The sequence below is a fragment of the Lactuca saligna genome, chromosome 8, assembly GCF_052625555.1.
Source record: "Lactuca saligna cultivar CGN05327 chromosome 8, ASM5262555v1, whole genome shotgun sequence".
NCBI classification, from domain to species: Eukaryota; Viridiplantae; Streptophyta; class Magnoliopsida; order Asterales; family Asteraceae; genus Lactuca; species Lactuca saligna.
In genome coordinates this window covers 65,683,091-65,698,235 of record NC_136424.1, presented here as the reverse complement: position 1 = coordinate 65,698,235, position 15,145 = coordinate 65,683,091, and the positions used below count along the sequence as shown (strand labels likewise).

The following is a 15,145-nucleotide window of genomic DNA, read 5'->3' as shown; positions in this document are numbered from 1 at the left end:
GATCTATAGAATTTACATTTCTATTCAATATTGTAACATTTTGATCCTCCAAAAAACTACAAATAAGAATTTAAACAATAAAACTTTGGAAAGAATAATTTACATTTTTTGGGAAGAAAACATAAGCTATTTATAGATGTATGAAACTTTGAATTCTTGCCAAACGTCTATTTGTCTGTGTTAGCATGGTCTACCGGCCGTACACTTGAGCATCCCTGCATAACGGGTGAGCCTACCCACACATGACCCGTCCTTTGCTTGAACCATATAGTTTCTCAGTTTATGTGCTACTTCTGAATGGTCGCCTGATGGTACAAAAAAGGCTCCATTAAGGAAAAGGTCATTCACTGTTCGCCACCTCCAATGTTTCCACACTTTTTGGGGAAAGTGATCCCGATGTGTAACCTAAAAAATAATGAAAATCATATTAATTACTAGAAAAAGGTGAAAACTATCATAAAAACAAAAATATATACAAGGAAATGTATAATACCTCCTTTGCATGGACATTATCGGATGCCCTAAATCTGTTGCCTTGACTAACAATAGTAGGGTTCATGCTTCCACCTATAGCGTACATTTCCCATTTGTTGTAATCGTTGTTTACAACGTGAAAGAATCCCCAACGACATCTAGGCATCCTTTGAACCAATCCTTTACCAAATCTGTTGAATGCGACTGTGACTTGCATAATCTCGTCTCCAGTAAAATTATCGTCCGCCCCCAACAACATCACCTATATATATTTTGTATGATACATTATATATACATGAGTACATGCCACAAGCCTTGTTCTTTTTTCTTTAGGCTTGTTCTTTTTTTCTTTCCCCTTAAGTGTTGTCGAGATCATGATGTTTTAAAAAATATTCAAGAAAATACCAACACATATGGAAAGTCACATGGAAAATGTGTAAAAGTTTGGAACTTAACGGAGAAAGCTTCATTTCCATGACTTTCTCTATTAATTTGTTATTTATGCATTAATTCAGGTAAAATCACTCATATATAGCTTATAGGATTAGGTGTTGTCCCCATTAAGTCCATTAAATTAAAAAGAAAGAGAAAGTATGTTACGTCGTTGTGATAGTTGAATTTGCAGTTGGAGATGGTTAAAGCGGTGCTAGCCATGATGGCGTCAATTAGACCGTCGGCGCAGTGATCGAGTGAGACATGATCGATCCACACCTTGCTAGCACCAAAAATGGAGATACCATCGCCATCACTAACCGTTCTTAATCCGAAGTGAGCTAAGGAATCCCTAATATACCCACCATTTTTAGACACAATATGGTGGATTCGGATCCCATGAATGATGACATTATGAACAAATTGAATGGTGAGCCCCGCGCCATAAGCAATGTGGACAATAACCCCTCTACCATCGATTGTCTTGTCGTGGTTTATCATAAGTTCTTCTTTAAGGGTAATAACCATAGGTCTTTCAAAGATAATCCAAAGCGGTTTATCCTGGATGACTCCATACCGAAGGGTTCCTTTCTTTGGAGTCAAAACGTCATGATCGGAGGAATCCGTCACCACATAGTAGCGGCCACCCATGCCGCCTGTGGTATGCTCTCCAAATCCACGCACACATTTTGCTAAATCCTGCCGGTTGTTTGCCCAATTCTTATTGCACCTCCAACATCTATCTATCGGGTTTGTAGCCATGCATTTCTTGCCCTTTAGGTTCCTTCTTGTAGAATTTGCTCCTTCTAAAGACCTATGCATTCAAGATTCAACACATTAGTTAAAATTATACAAGGATCTCGATTGTTAGACACCATGACTACTCACTCGTGGACTAGTTTGTTGAAATTGTTGACCACCGATTCAGGGTCAGGATTATATGCATTTATGGCGGTCTTGGTTGCGTTTTGAACCTGCTCTTTAATGAAGCTGTCTAAATGTCCAATACCTATATTTTTCTTCATTGTCCCCGCTACAACGGTTGGGACAATGAGGACAAAAGCCAAGAAGAAGAAAGGCATAGAGTTGCATAAGGGAACCACTGGGGAAACCGAACCACAGTGATTCGCCTTCATGGCATCTTGTAAAATGTTGATCGGTCAAACTGAATATTCATTTATATGCGATGAGTATACGGACTACCATAAAATATGTCTTGAGAGATGAATATATGCCAAGAGAAAATGTAGGGTCAAACTGCGTTACTAAAATTAGGAAGATAGGCTCTTTCTGTTTCTCTTTAAAGCCAACTAAATTTGTTGATGTCGAATTAATTAGTGGTGGGTAAAGGATGTGTAAAAAATCAGAACACATCCTCAAATAAAAGATAAGCATGCAACGATATCATTTATAAAAATCCACGTCTGTAAATATAGAAAAAAACTCAGCTCGACTTTAAGCAAAAAAATAATAATAATAAAAATAAAGAAAACTCAAACTAAAAGCCGTTTGTTGTTACTTATTACTACGTCATTTATGTTATGTTTTTTGTAGCTATCTATCTAGCTAATATCAAGATAATCGTATCCGGAAAACATATTTAGCTACCAAGATGACGAAAATCTAGGGAAAAAACACCCTACTCAAATCATTTCTTAATTATGGCTAAAACCAAAATGGGTATGGTTTGGTTGTTCTACCAGGTGCACTTACAACACAAAATGGTTTTTTTGAGAAGAGGATGAAGAAAATTGGAACCGGTTTGAATTGAACTATCGGTTTGGAACTGATTTTTATAAAAAACAAATTAAGAATTTTTTTTATTTTATTTTATTTTATTTTATTTTATTTTATTTATTTATTTTTTTTTTAAATTGAACCGAGCTGGTTATAAAATGGAAAAAAAATTGATTTTTTTAACAAAATTACACTATAAAAAACCCGAAGAAAAACTAAACCAACACCGAATCTTATAGAAACCGATTTTTTTTTTTAACTAGAACCAATTAAGACCGATGTTTGATGTTTGTGCACCTCTGCCCGAGGTTGAGCAATGACTCCACAAAGTGTGGCTTAAAAGTAACTTTTTTTAGTAGTATTTAATTAAATGGGTAGGCTCTAGGTGGATTCCATACAATCACTATTTTGTTATTTTAGATGTATATTCAAAATGCTTGAATTTATTAAAAGAAAAAACTGTAATAAGACTAAGGGGAGTGGTGTCGGCCCAACCGAGCTTCATCACGGCCTTCTACACCTCTACCTTATTTTGCCGAACATAATGTCAAACTGAGGGAATGGAAGAAAGAAGATGAGAGGAAGAAAAGATGTATGGGTGAGAAAGAAGATAGCTTGGCAGAAACATACCGAGTTAAGCCACCGAACTCGACATGGCTAGTTTGTTGCACGGTGTGTGCCGAGTCGAGGTGGGGATGTGTCAAAGCTTCTACCGGCCCACACCCAATCCCTGTGGCCTAAGGAGCTAGAGATCTAAGAATATAGATACATAAGTGAACAACATATTTTGGAGCCACAAGGTTTATATGTACTTAAGTTTATTCTTTTTATGCACTATTAAGTTTTTAAGAAAAAGTTACTATACGATCAAATAGTAGATTTTATTTAATAAAATAATAATAATATTTAGGTAAAAATAATTAAATCCTTGTCTACTTTCAAATCAATCTTGTAAATCATGAACACTAAGCAAAGGTGTCGCACCATCAAAAACCAATATTTACTTGTGCGTCAATTTGGTGCACAAGAAGCTATTTTATGTTTAAATTTACCTTCTTTCCATCAAAAAATATAAACCTCTTACCTCCCCAACTCTTCTCGCCTAAAAGTCCTTATCTCCATATATTTATGGGGTTTATATAAAACCAATTATCATTGTTACTTGAAAATTACCGATCCACAAAATAACAATGTAAGAGGATTTCATAAAAAACCAAAATACAAACAAGAAGAAACAAAAAAAGATTGCCCAAAATGAGTCCACTTACCCGTGTTTGTGTTCTTTCCATCATCATGTGCTTTTTGATTATTATCCCATTTATCCAGGCAGGAAAAGATCAAAATCCAATGCGCATTGGAGAACTTGACGATTTTTTGAAAGAGCGAGCAAACAAAGCTGTGATCGAGGCCATGAGATCGTATGAGCCAGATCCTGAGGAAGTTACCAAAACGTTCGCCATAGAAGTTACCCAGTGGGTAAAACTGTCTTTTTTATTTCGCACAGTTGCTTTGCATATAATCTGATAGTAATGTTATATCTCGTTAAAGAAATAACACCTAGTTAAGATTTTTGTACATGGAGGGTGGTTAGATTTTCATTTTAGTGTCAATATTTTAGGAGAATATACCCATGATGATCATCATTTGTGTAGGTTAATCTTGCATGCATGGCATGATATTTTATTGATTATATATTCATCTTGACATTATATCTGATGATTATTGTAATTATTGTAAAGGTCTTTGCAAGGTGAAAAACCTTCCAGAAAGCATCTAAGAGATCCAAGCAAAGAACCGTTGTTGCCAAACAAAGGGCCAAGCAATGAACCGTTGCAACCAAACAAAGAACCAAGCAAAGAACCATTGCAACCTAACAAAGATCCAAGCATCGGAATATAAACAAGAATAACCTTCATGGAGAAGTTTGTCAATATATTAATTCGACGTGGCATTTGGCTTATATTACCAATTTTCTTTGTTGCCGAATATAGAATTAGAAAATTTTCAATTGTTATCATACAAACATCCATTCGACAACTTTTTGTATAGTTATAGATAACTAAGTTAGATTTAATAGGGTTTTTTGTTCGTAATTTTTAAGTTTATTATTGGTACACGAAATGTTGCAACAAGTTTTTACCATACATACTTGAAAACAATGATTTATGCGGTGCGGTTTAATCTAAGGGGGGTGTTTGGGTTGCATAAAGTATATGTTTTTTAATATAAAATATTATATGTTTTTATATGATTTCTAATCGAATTTTAAAAATGTGGTTTGATTAATTTATACAGTGCCAATTGCCAAGCCCCAAAATATATTGAAAGCTTCATGCAAAGATAAGTATGAGTTTGATTCATATTGATTCTCCTATATCTTATATTTTATTTTGTAGTTATACATCTTTTTCGTGTTATAGGATTGTTTCGTATTTTTCCATGTAACCTTGTGTATGAATAAGGCTTCTTGTCCAGAATATGTATATACTAAACATTAGAAATATAGCTCTCTGTTTCACACGGTATCAAAGCAATATTGAAAGTAGAGATAGATCAAATTACCTCTTTACTCTCCATGAGTGAATATTATCTAAGATAAATAATTTTAACCAAAGTAATAGTTAGGATCAACAATTGTAACCTATTTGACGGTATAAAGAAGAATTATATGAATATTATGTGTTTCATCATTATTATAATATAATAAAATAGAAAAAAATCAGTCGAATCATCTGTAAATCGTAAAAATAAGTGCGCCAAAACATATAAATATTATTATATATTTAGAAAGTACACGTCTTTTCGATCCCGAAAATATAAATTTCGTAGAAATCTGACTCCGTATGAATTAGATATGGTTTTTATAAGATATATATAAGTCAGTCACGCACAACGAATGTATGACGTAAAAATCTGCGAAGAGAATAGTTGACTTTTAGCTAAAACCACCAAAAAGAAAGTCGTAGTACTCTTTAAAATAAGAATGTTGAGAAAAAGAATGTCAAAAATCTGCGAAGAGAATAATTGACTTTTAGCTAAAACCATCAAAAAGAAAATCGTAGTACTCTTTAAAATAAAAATGTTGAGAAAAAAATGTCAAAAACGGAGTTCGTACGAAAGAATTATGATTTTAGCAAAATCATTTAACTTTATAAAAATATGGACCAAAAATAAAGTCAAAACTAGCCGAAAACGAAAGTTATAGATACTGTCGATAACTACATGTGGATATAAAGATCGTCTAAAACAGAGTTCATATGAGCAAATTATAATTTATAGTAACATATTTACGTATTAAAATAAAATATATATATGTGTGTGTGTATATATATATATATATATATATATATATATATATATATATCATTAGAAAAGTATCGACGATGCGATCATTATAAGACTAATGTTGAGTACTTTCGACATTAGTTTCGTACAAATATCGTTAAATCTACTTAAAATAGTATTATAAAGTGGTGTATAGTCGTTTAAATAACTATAATATCATTAAGTAACTATAGAGTGTAATTTTTGAAAATTCAATTACTATAAATAAATAAGAGGTTTTAGGTTTTCATAATTCTTGCACCATTCTCTTGATTTAAAAGTCTTTCTCTTCTTATCCCCCCCCCCCCCCTTTCGGGAGCATTTCGATCCTTCGTGATTCGACTTCTCTTTATGTAATTTTAATATAGTAAGGTGAGCGTTGAAGCGCTACAATAATCTTTTTAGAAAGATTCAGTGGCGAAGTTCTGCCCGTGCAAAGCCTGGTTTCTAACTAAACCACGTGTAAGTAAAGTTATGGTTATCGTGCTTTAAGTATAGCTTATGTTTAAGTTCATTATCGTTATTATGAACTTATAAACAATATATACGCTAAGTATTATAAAATATAAAGTGTTATTATAATATTTGTTAGGCCAAAATGGTATTGCCCTCTGGTGTTTCATGTTTGGCCCCTGTCTTTACATAGTAGTTGAAAAGTATTGTTCAACACTTATAAAACAATATTGCTCGTAAATCTAGACTAATAACTAGTCGCAATAAATATTAGACTAGAATCTAGTGGTTATGATACTAGGTTTCGTCGAAATTGTTAGAAGCGAAACACTGCCCGAGTTTGGAGTCATCAATTTAACAAGTAAATGCATAGTCGCTTTCATGAACATGATTTTAATACAAGTAATGATTAAAGTATTAAATATATGTTTGTGTGTGAAATATTTGTTATTTCCTGAACTACGTGTTAAGAGCATATATATATGATAATACATGATGATTTAGGATACAAAATAAACCTAAATTAATTAGGATGAATATCAGGTAGTATCTCCTTCTGAGTACGGGTGAAATATACACGGAGAGTCAAACTTTAAAATTTGTCACTGATCCGAGAGAATGGATTAGACACAGTCATTCGTCTTTAGAGAGAATGGATTAGACATAGTCATTCGTCTTTAGTCCGAGAGTATGGGAGGACGTAGTTATTTGTCATTAATCCGAGAGCATGGATTAGACATAGTCATTTGTCCCTGATCCGAAAGTATGGAGTGAACATAGTCATTTGTCATTGATCGGAGAGCAAGGATTAAGACATACATGATCGAGGAGTATGGATAAGGTAAAGTTGTTAATTTTAGATCCGGAAGTATAGATCCTATCGTTGTGAGGATCGACAGGGTAGGGTAAAATTGTTTATATGAGGTGAAATTGTATATTACGAGTTCTAAAATATATATTTGATATAACATTGTGGGATTGAAATCCCTATGTACTTACCAGGTTTTCCAACCTGACCTACTCAGCTTATTTGTATCACAGGTATCGATGTAAAGATACATTACAATGAAAGGTTAAAGGAAATGTAAATCATTAGTGTAAATGAATGTAAAGTCTATTTATGTTTATATTTCGGTATTGACGATGACATCCCAATCTTTTAATACAAATAAAATACATTTCTTCGGAAATACTTTGATAATATATTTATCATGTTTTTTCTGGAAACAAATTCCGCAATACTACTTTTCAAAAAGAATCCTTTGATTTTTAAACAAACATAAATAATTTTTTTAAAACTACCATGAATTTGGGGATATCACAAAGTATCCCAAAATCCACATAACAAAAATTCGAAGGAATTACCATAAATTTGGGGATGTCACAAAGTATCCCAAACCAAACTAAAATCTTTAATGGATTGAACATACCATAAATCTAGAACATGTGTTGACCACTAGATAAGTAACTACAATTATTACTATATAGAAATGTATAAACACATAATTCTCCTTTCTTGCAACAACACTAGTGTCCTACACCCAGAATCTCCTTCATCTTTTTGTCACATATGTTCTATATACTTAAGCAAAAACACGTGTTTACATATTAATAACCATGAGTTTATAAAGCTTCCCAGACTTTGTAATCATTGCCTTCAGCAGCCAAACGCCATTGGTGGGGCCCAGATTGCTGTGGTTCAAAGTGGCCTGGTCCAATCTTCATTGCTACTTTTTCATTAATAATTGCTGCATAAACATCTCCTTCTGCCTTGCTAATTTCAACCTACATCACAAACATATGTTATACTCCAAATCTTCATTCCATTTCATAATGAAATGTAAAATATAACAAGAATGGTCCATTCCATTCCATTCCACCAGGCATAACAAAACAAAAACAAACAGTTCTTTTTTATTCATTCCAATGGAATCAACCATTCCATTCCTGTCATCCCAAACAACAAATATTATGATACTAACCATGCTACGACAATGAATTTTGTTGCGATTCCTGATAGAGATGAGTGTAGATATTTGGGAGTTGTAGTGAGAGAAAATATGATCATAGAAAACCGATGGTGTTCCAGGATGAGTCAAGATGTATGCATACCCTTGCATCTCCTTTCCACCTGGAAATCTCCAATGACCCTTTTACAAAAAACATCAACATATAATATATTACTCATATTGCTAAAAAAAAAAAAAAAAGTACATTTTTATTTTCCATAATTTATTTACAATCGATACCTGTGTAGAACCCGTGTCATGATTTTCTATAAAGGTAACAGCACGAGATGGCCACCACCCAACGACACCTGGCGGTTTTCCTTTGGAATCCGATAATCTCCAATATTCACATTTTTCAAGTGCCTATATTTGTATAAATGTTATGGTATATTATATAAATAGTATTATATGATGAAAATGAAAATACATACGGAATGGAGAATTCCTTTTGTAGTGACATCAAAGGCTCCAGCAGTTCCATTAGTGGCATTAATCCAATCAACAATCCTTTGTCTATGGCTATCTTGATTGTAATCCATTTCACCATATGTATAATTTAAAGAATCCCAATATTCTCCAACTGCAAAATAGGGTTCACTTGCATCCATGTAATCTTTTACATAACCTCCCCAAAACCCCCTCACAAAATCAAGCCTCCATCCATCATACCCTATTTCCTTCCTGTAAATATCAACATTCATTAAACACTTACAAAAACAAAACCTTTAAAAAAAAAAAATAAAAAAAAAAACACTAACTAACCTCAGCCAACATAACCATTCTTTAAGATCTTTCCTTACAAACTCTTGTGAATGATCAATGTTTGGAGCAGCATGGAAATTATCTCCACTGCTCTTGTTTCCTCGACCCTACAAGTTCAAATTATTACAAAAAGATAATGTAAATTTCAAGATTTAAAGATAATACACAAAAACTACTAAAAGTATTTATATTTTATAGTACCTGGAAATGAGGATCATCACCAACAACTGCACTATCATCCCAATCCAAACGCCCACCAAAAATATTCCAAACACCGTTTTGATTCTGGGAATGAGCACAACGATGATTTATAACAGCATCACCTAAAGCTCTGATACCAACTTCATGGAATTTATTCACAAGAGACTTTAATTCCTCAACATTTCCATACCTGATCAATCCATCAAAATTATGTGACTAAAAAGTAATTAAATTTAAACCTCTTCTTTTTTAACAAAAATGTTTTGAAAGTATACATATATATACCTGGAGTTCAAATTATAAAGATCCTTGGGCATGTAGCCTTGAGGGGAGATAGATTCTGTAGGTGGAGGTAGCCAAACAATGGTAAACCCTAGTGATGACAGCTCAGCAGCTTTATCTTGTAGCTCTGAATACCAACTTGTAGATTTGTGAGATTCCCAATTGAATCCCTGGCATAAAATTTCAAAACCTGAACCTGTTCCTGAACTTATTTTCAAATCGGGTTCTGATTCTTTGGATTCCGATTCCGATTCCGATCCTGATTCTGATTCTGGTTTCTTTTTGAAAGATGGAATGGAACTTCTGAAAATGCTGTAGGCTTCTGCAGCTAACTTTTCAATCTCACGAAGAATGTTTTCTTGTGTTTCTTTGCTTTTTGTTTTTCGTTTCTTTTCAGAGGAAATGCCAATCACCAGGTGTCTTATTTCATTGATCAATTCGTCTGTATTTGTGGAAACATCTTGTGAAGAATCTAGTTTCATGCTCTTGGATACATTTTCTTCTCCTATATGTTCTGGTTTCTTATAGTTTGTTTCATTTGACATGGGTATGTAAAAATCATCTCCCATATAGTTTACCCATGTGTTATTGTTCACTTTTAACACAAAAAGAAATCCTTCAATTCCTGCATCTAGTGGAAATAATCCAGAACACCCACATCCACCTTCTTTTTTCTGCAAACAACATATAGCAATTAACATTGTGTATTTGAAAACAATGCAAGTATGAATGACATGAGTATATATACACCTGTAAATGAGTCTGCAAAGCCTTGTTCTTAAATATTGATGTTTTATCTGGATATGGTCCAGTTGGAATTTCCCATTTTTTACTCTCATCTTTGCATACACCCCAATGAACAACAACATCACCAGGAATATCAGTTTCTATATGCACAAGATTATTAACAAATTCGGGACATCTCTTTATGCAAACACTCATGGAGTTATCAACCAATGATTGTTTTATAATGTCATATTCCTCATAAAAAAGGTTCCTCTTCTGTGTAGAGTCTTTTGAATTGCCACCATCAGATTTCTGCAACATGTTAGATAAGTGTCCCAGAGTCCCTGCTTTGATTAAAATAGAAGTAACAAATGTGGAAATAAAAGAAAATGAGAAAAAAATATCAGCTTTAAGATCAATGTTGGCATTGAATAAATATGTTTCACAACCTGGCCATATGGCAAAATCTTGTTTAGTTTCTACAGTATTGCCATCATTATTAGATATATTTGTAAGAGGCACTTTAAAATCTGTCCCTTTGTGTTGATACCAAGATCCAGTTTCTTCATCCTGAATCATTATACATTTCCCAACCACATGGAAAAATCAGATATTTATATAACAAATGAAATTAATAACAAATAGAAACTAAAAGTAATACCCTTAATACAAAATTTATTGCTGAAATTGAACTTCTGGTGTTGAAATCGATCTTCACTTCATATATGAACCGTGCTTCCTTCTCCACTGATTTTTCCAAAGGGGTCTCAATTGCATATTCCTAAAAAGATTGGGTGCAACATATAATATGAGCATTTGACCGATAATGAAAGGAAGAAATCATCAATACCTTAATGGGAATAGAGCCTAGAGGTCTCATCTCAACAGGAGGCTGATCCCAATCACTGCAGACATTGAATTATAATAATGATCATGATCTTGATAATGAGAGAGATTCTTATCTTAGTTTCTATTTGGGAACATGTTGAAAGTAATGAAATTCACAATCAAAGCCAAAAAGTTGCAAGAAGAAAGAACCTCACTACACGGTGAAGCAAACCTGCCAATGTCGTTAACATAATTAATTCCCCAATGAAGAATCCATTTCCCTGGAAGATTGCATCCAACAACAAGCTGCAAATCCTCTCCATCTTTTCCACAATCTAATCTGACTAATATCTTTCCTTCGACCTGTATATGATATAGAACACTTAACACTAACAAATGGTGATAATTTTTATATGTTTTATATTCGGTTCTTTATTTGATAATATTGTAAATTCTTTGCACATGCAGTTTATGCAACAATTCATTCCATGCACCTCGGAAACATACAATAAAACTACTTCCAGTGCATCGAAAAGCGCGATCAAACTTCATGGATCTCAACTTTGATTCAACAAAAGAGCAAGAAGATATAATGATATATTTATATAGACCGAGTAATTCACTAACCTTTTCGATACATTGCAATGGAAATGTTTTGCGGAAGATGACGTTATCGGAATCGGATGTATTGAGAAGAGATAATTCAGCAGCTGAGCTATTAGAAGAAGCTCTAACGGTAGTTTTCATAACCCTAGAATTAGCAGGCCTGAAGTTGCTGCGTTTGGCGCCATTTCCGATCAAACAATTCGTTCTCTTCCAAGTGTAATTCAGGGAAGATTGCTTGTGCTTTTCAGATTCCATTGGAGACTTTGAGGTTTCCCGCCAGTGACGATGATGGAGGATAGGCTCGAGAGGAACCGTCGCCATGATCAGAGAGGAAATCTAGAGAAAGGAGAGCGGTTTGATTTGCGTTGCAGATAGTTTTATGATTAAAATCGTTCTGTTAATATCACTGCAGAACTTACACTCTTCACCCCTAACTTTTAAGATTTTACACCATGACTCCCTAAAGAATAAAGAGCACAAACTCATGTATCCAAAAGCTTAGAATACATTAACTAACTGTGACCCATTAATTTTATTTATATCAAGTTATTGTTTTTTAATATAGATAGTCTATTTAACAACTTATTAAATATTTATGGGATCCACTACAATAGTTATTGAAAAAGTTCATCTCAAGATCTTGTAAATTTACATATGCCTTGTTGAAAATGATCCTGACACAATATGGAGGAAGCTTTTCATTTTTTTCAAAATAAAACTGTTTTGAAAAACTTCTATTCTATTTAAGAACACCTACAAATTGAGTTTTTTGTTAAATAGTTTATTCGGTCAAATAAATTATTGAAATTCAAAAAAACTAATATTCTTGGACTTTATTCAATCCAAAGTTTTTTCAAGTAGTTTGTAAATTTACAGGCTCTTAGAATGAACCTTTTCTATGATTGAGTTGGATCCCATAAAATTTCAACCAAATTTTATATATGCAATTTCTACAAACAACAATAAAATTCCATAAACATACTTGATGCAACTTCTACAAACAACAATAAAATTCTCGTATATAAGTTGATGAAATAGTTTTTCATATTTTGAAGAAATTTTGAGTTTTTTAAATTAATGAATTATGCTTAACTGTCATAAAAATTGTTATTATTATTATTATTATTATTATCATCATCATTATTATTATTATTATTATATATATATACTTAAGACGCTATAAGAATATAAATATTTAAATAAATTATTACAATTTGAGTAATCAAAATTAAATAATCACTTGTTAATAATATTTATTATTCCAAAGAACTATTTAGGTACAAACCATCCAATTTTAGAAGACATAAATGACTAAGTTTAGATTAATTTTGAAAAAATTTCTCTGTATATAAAAATCTATAAAAAAACTATGCTTTAAAATATATTGTATAATTTTATAAAACATAAATTTTTATATACGAACAAAAATTGTTATATACTTCTTTTTAATTTATCTTGTGAGTAATAAAATCATCTTATAATAAGGATTATTATTACTATTTTTACTCTTTCTATTAAAGACATATGTCATGCACTATATTGCAGGGCCGGTCCAGACGGAGAGCAACCCGAGTGACTGCTCAGGGCCCAAAATTCATGGTTCTAAAAAGCGCGTCATGACACGCCTCCATGGCGCGTCTCAAGGCGTGCCATGGCACGAGGCGTGGTGTAGCCGTTACGAAAACGTACAAGGCGGATTTGTGAAACGTGGCGCCCAAATAATGTGTCAAGGCGTGCCTTATCGCGTTATGGCGCGAGTTTTTTTTAAGGCGCGGGTTTTTTTTTTCTTTTGTTTTTTTATCGGGCCTAAAATAAATGAGTTTTTGTTAACTTTTTTCTATTAGATTATATAACACTTCTACAAACTTCATATATTTGATAAAATTCAATAATTATATGATTTATATCTTTTAATGTATATAATATAGTCACGCCTTGAAAAACATCATGGCTTAACTTTTACCTTGCCGTCAAGCCACGTCTTACGTTATTTAGAACCTTGATATATATATATATATATATATATATATATATATATATATATATATATATATATATATGGTAAAGTGAATATACCTAACAACCTTATATAAGCTTAGGTACTTAACCTCATCAAACTACGTCATTTTACATTAATTTTTCATTGCAATCATCCAAGGTTCTTAAACTTCATCCTTAAACTTGATTTACTTCAAAAAAATTTGGAAGTTTATCATTATATTTCTCCTACATCCTTTCATTTGTAGCGGTAGGATATGAAGCTTATCAGGTGGTATTCGATAGAAAGACGTGATGTAAAAGAAATATATTGTTGAAAGTCCAAAGATTTTAGAAGTAATCAAGTTATGAGGTTGAAGTTTAAGAACCTTAGGTAATTACAATGTAAATATGATACAAACCGATGTAGTATTATGGAGTTAGGTATCTAAGTTTATATAAGGTTGTTAGGTATATTCACTTTACCCATATATATATATATATATATATATATATATATATATATATATATATATATATATATATATATATAATTATTATTTAAATGGTTTTTAGGACCTAAAGTTTGTTCAAACTCGAACTAGCTCAAAGTATAAAAAATTTGGTTTGCTTTTTATTGCTAATGGAACGTGTTTATAACAAAAAATAAATAATATTTTTTAATCTTTACTATATTTATTTTAATGGATTTTTTTTTAATTTTCGTCATGGAGCCCATATACATTTGGATTGGGCTTGCTATATTGTTTTTATTTTGTCCTATTTGTTATTTTTTGTTTAATTGTTTTAAAACCTAAATAATCAAATAATAATTGCTTTATCGATGATATTGTAGAAGTCATTCTAATTTCCAAGTTTGAAACCTGAAAACGCAATGTATTTTTTTGTAATTCCTTTAACTGAAAGGGCTGAAATGTACTCAAACCGCTAACTTTTGTAGTGCAGACATGTCACGTGATCAAGAGAAAGTTTGCTTGTAGATTTCTAAAAGCAAAAAGTTAATGGCATTTATTAAATTAATTCCAATTTCCTGTTTTCCACCGATTAGATCATCCCTTTACGTAGACAAAAAGGGTCAATACTTTCCACATGTCACTCACCCCTACACATACACATGTCACTTATCCTGCCGTTTGATATTTGTTGATTGGGTTAGAGCTAACTGAATTAGAAGCTGATTGGATTAGAAATACTGATTGAGTCCACATATGACTAAGTTTATACTGTTTGATTATTTATCTGACTGATTGTGCTAAATGATAAAAATTACTATATTATCCTTATGTTATCCCTCTACTGGATAAAATAATTAT

General features: G+C 32.3%; 2 protein-coding genes across 2 annotated transcripts; both read right to left on the bottom strand.

The window, feature by feature from the left end:
• Positions 1 to 2: 2 nt before the first annotated feature.
• On the bottom strand, positions 3 to 2,145 carry LOC145011055 (pectate lyase-like). Its single transcript, XM_078969678.1, has 4 exons — positions 1,795 to 2,145; positions 1,075 to 1,720; positions 494 to 736; positions 3 to 405 (listed from the first exon to the last, which is right to left on the bottom strand). Exons 1-4 carry the CDS (start codon positions 2,040 to 2,042, stop codon positions 181 to 183), a joined length of 1,362 nt encoding a protein of 453 aa, XP_078825804.1. The 5' UTR covers positions 2,043 to 2,145; the 3' UTR covers positions 3 to 180.
• A 5,740-nt stretch (positions 2,146 to 7,885) lies between these two features.
• Positions 7,886 to 12,189, bottom strand: LOC145009338 (alpha-amylase 3, chloroplastic-like). Its single transcript, XM_078968046.1, has 13 exons — positions 11,856 to 12,189; positions 11,461 to 11,591; positions 11,251 to 11,305; positions 11,062 to 11,181; positions 10,850 to 10,970; positions 10,425 to 10,744; positions 9,678 to 10,348; positions 9,393 to 9,582; positions 9,192 to 9,298; positions 8,861 to 9,110; positions 8,670 to 8,792; positions 8,403 to 8,570; positions 7,886 to 8,205 (listed from the first exon to the last, which is right to left on the bottom strand). Exons 1-13 carry the CDS (start codon positions 12,153 to 12,155, stop codon positions 8,044 to 8,046), a joined length of 2,718 nt encoding a protein of 905 aa, XP_078824172.1. The 5' UTR covers positions 12,156 to 12,189; the 3' UTR covers positions 7,886 to 8,043.
• Between the last annotated feature and the right edge of the window lie 2,956 nt (positions 12,190 to 15,145).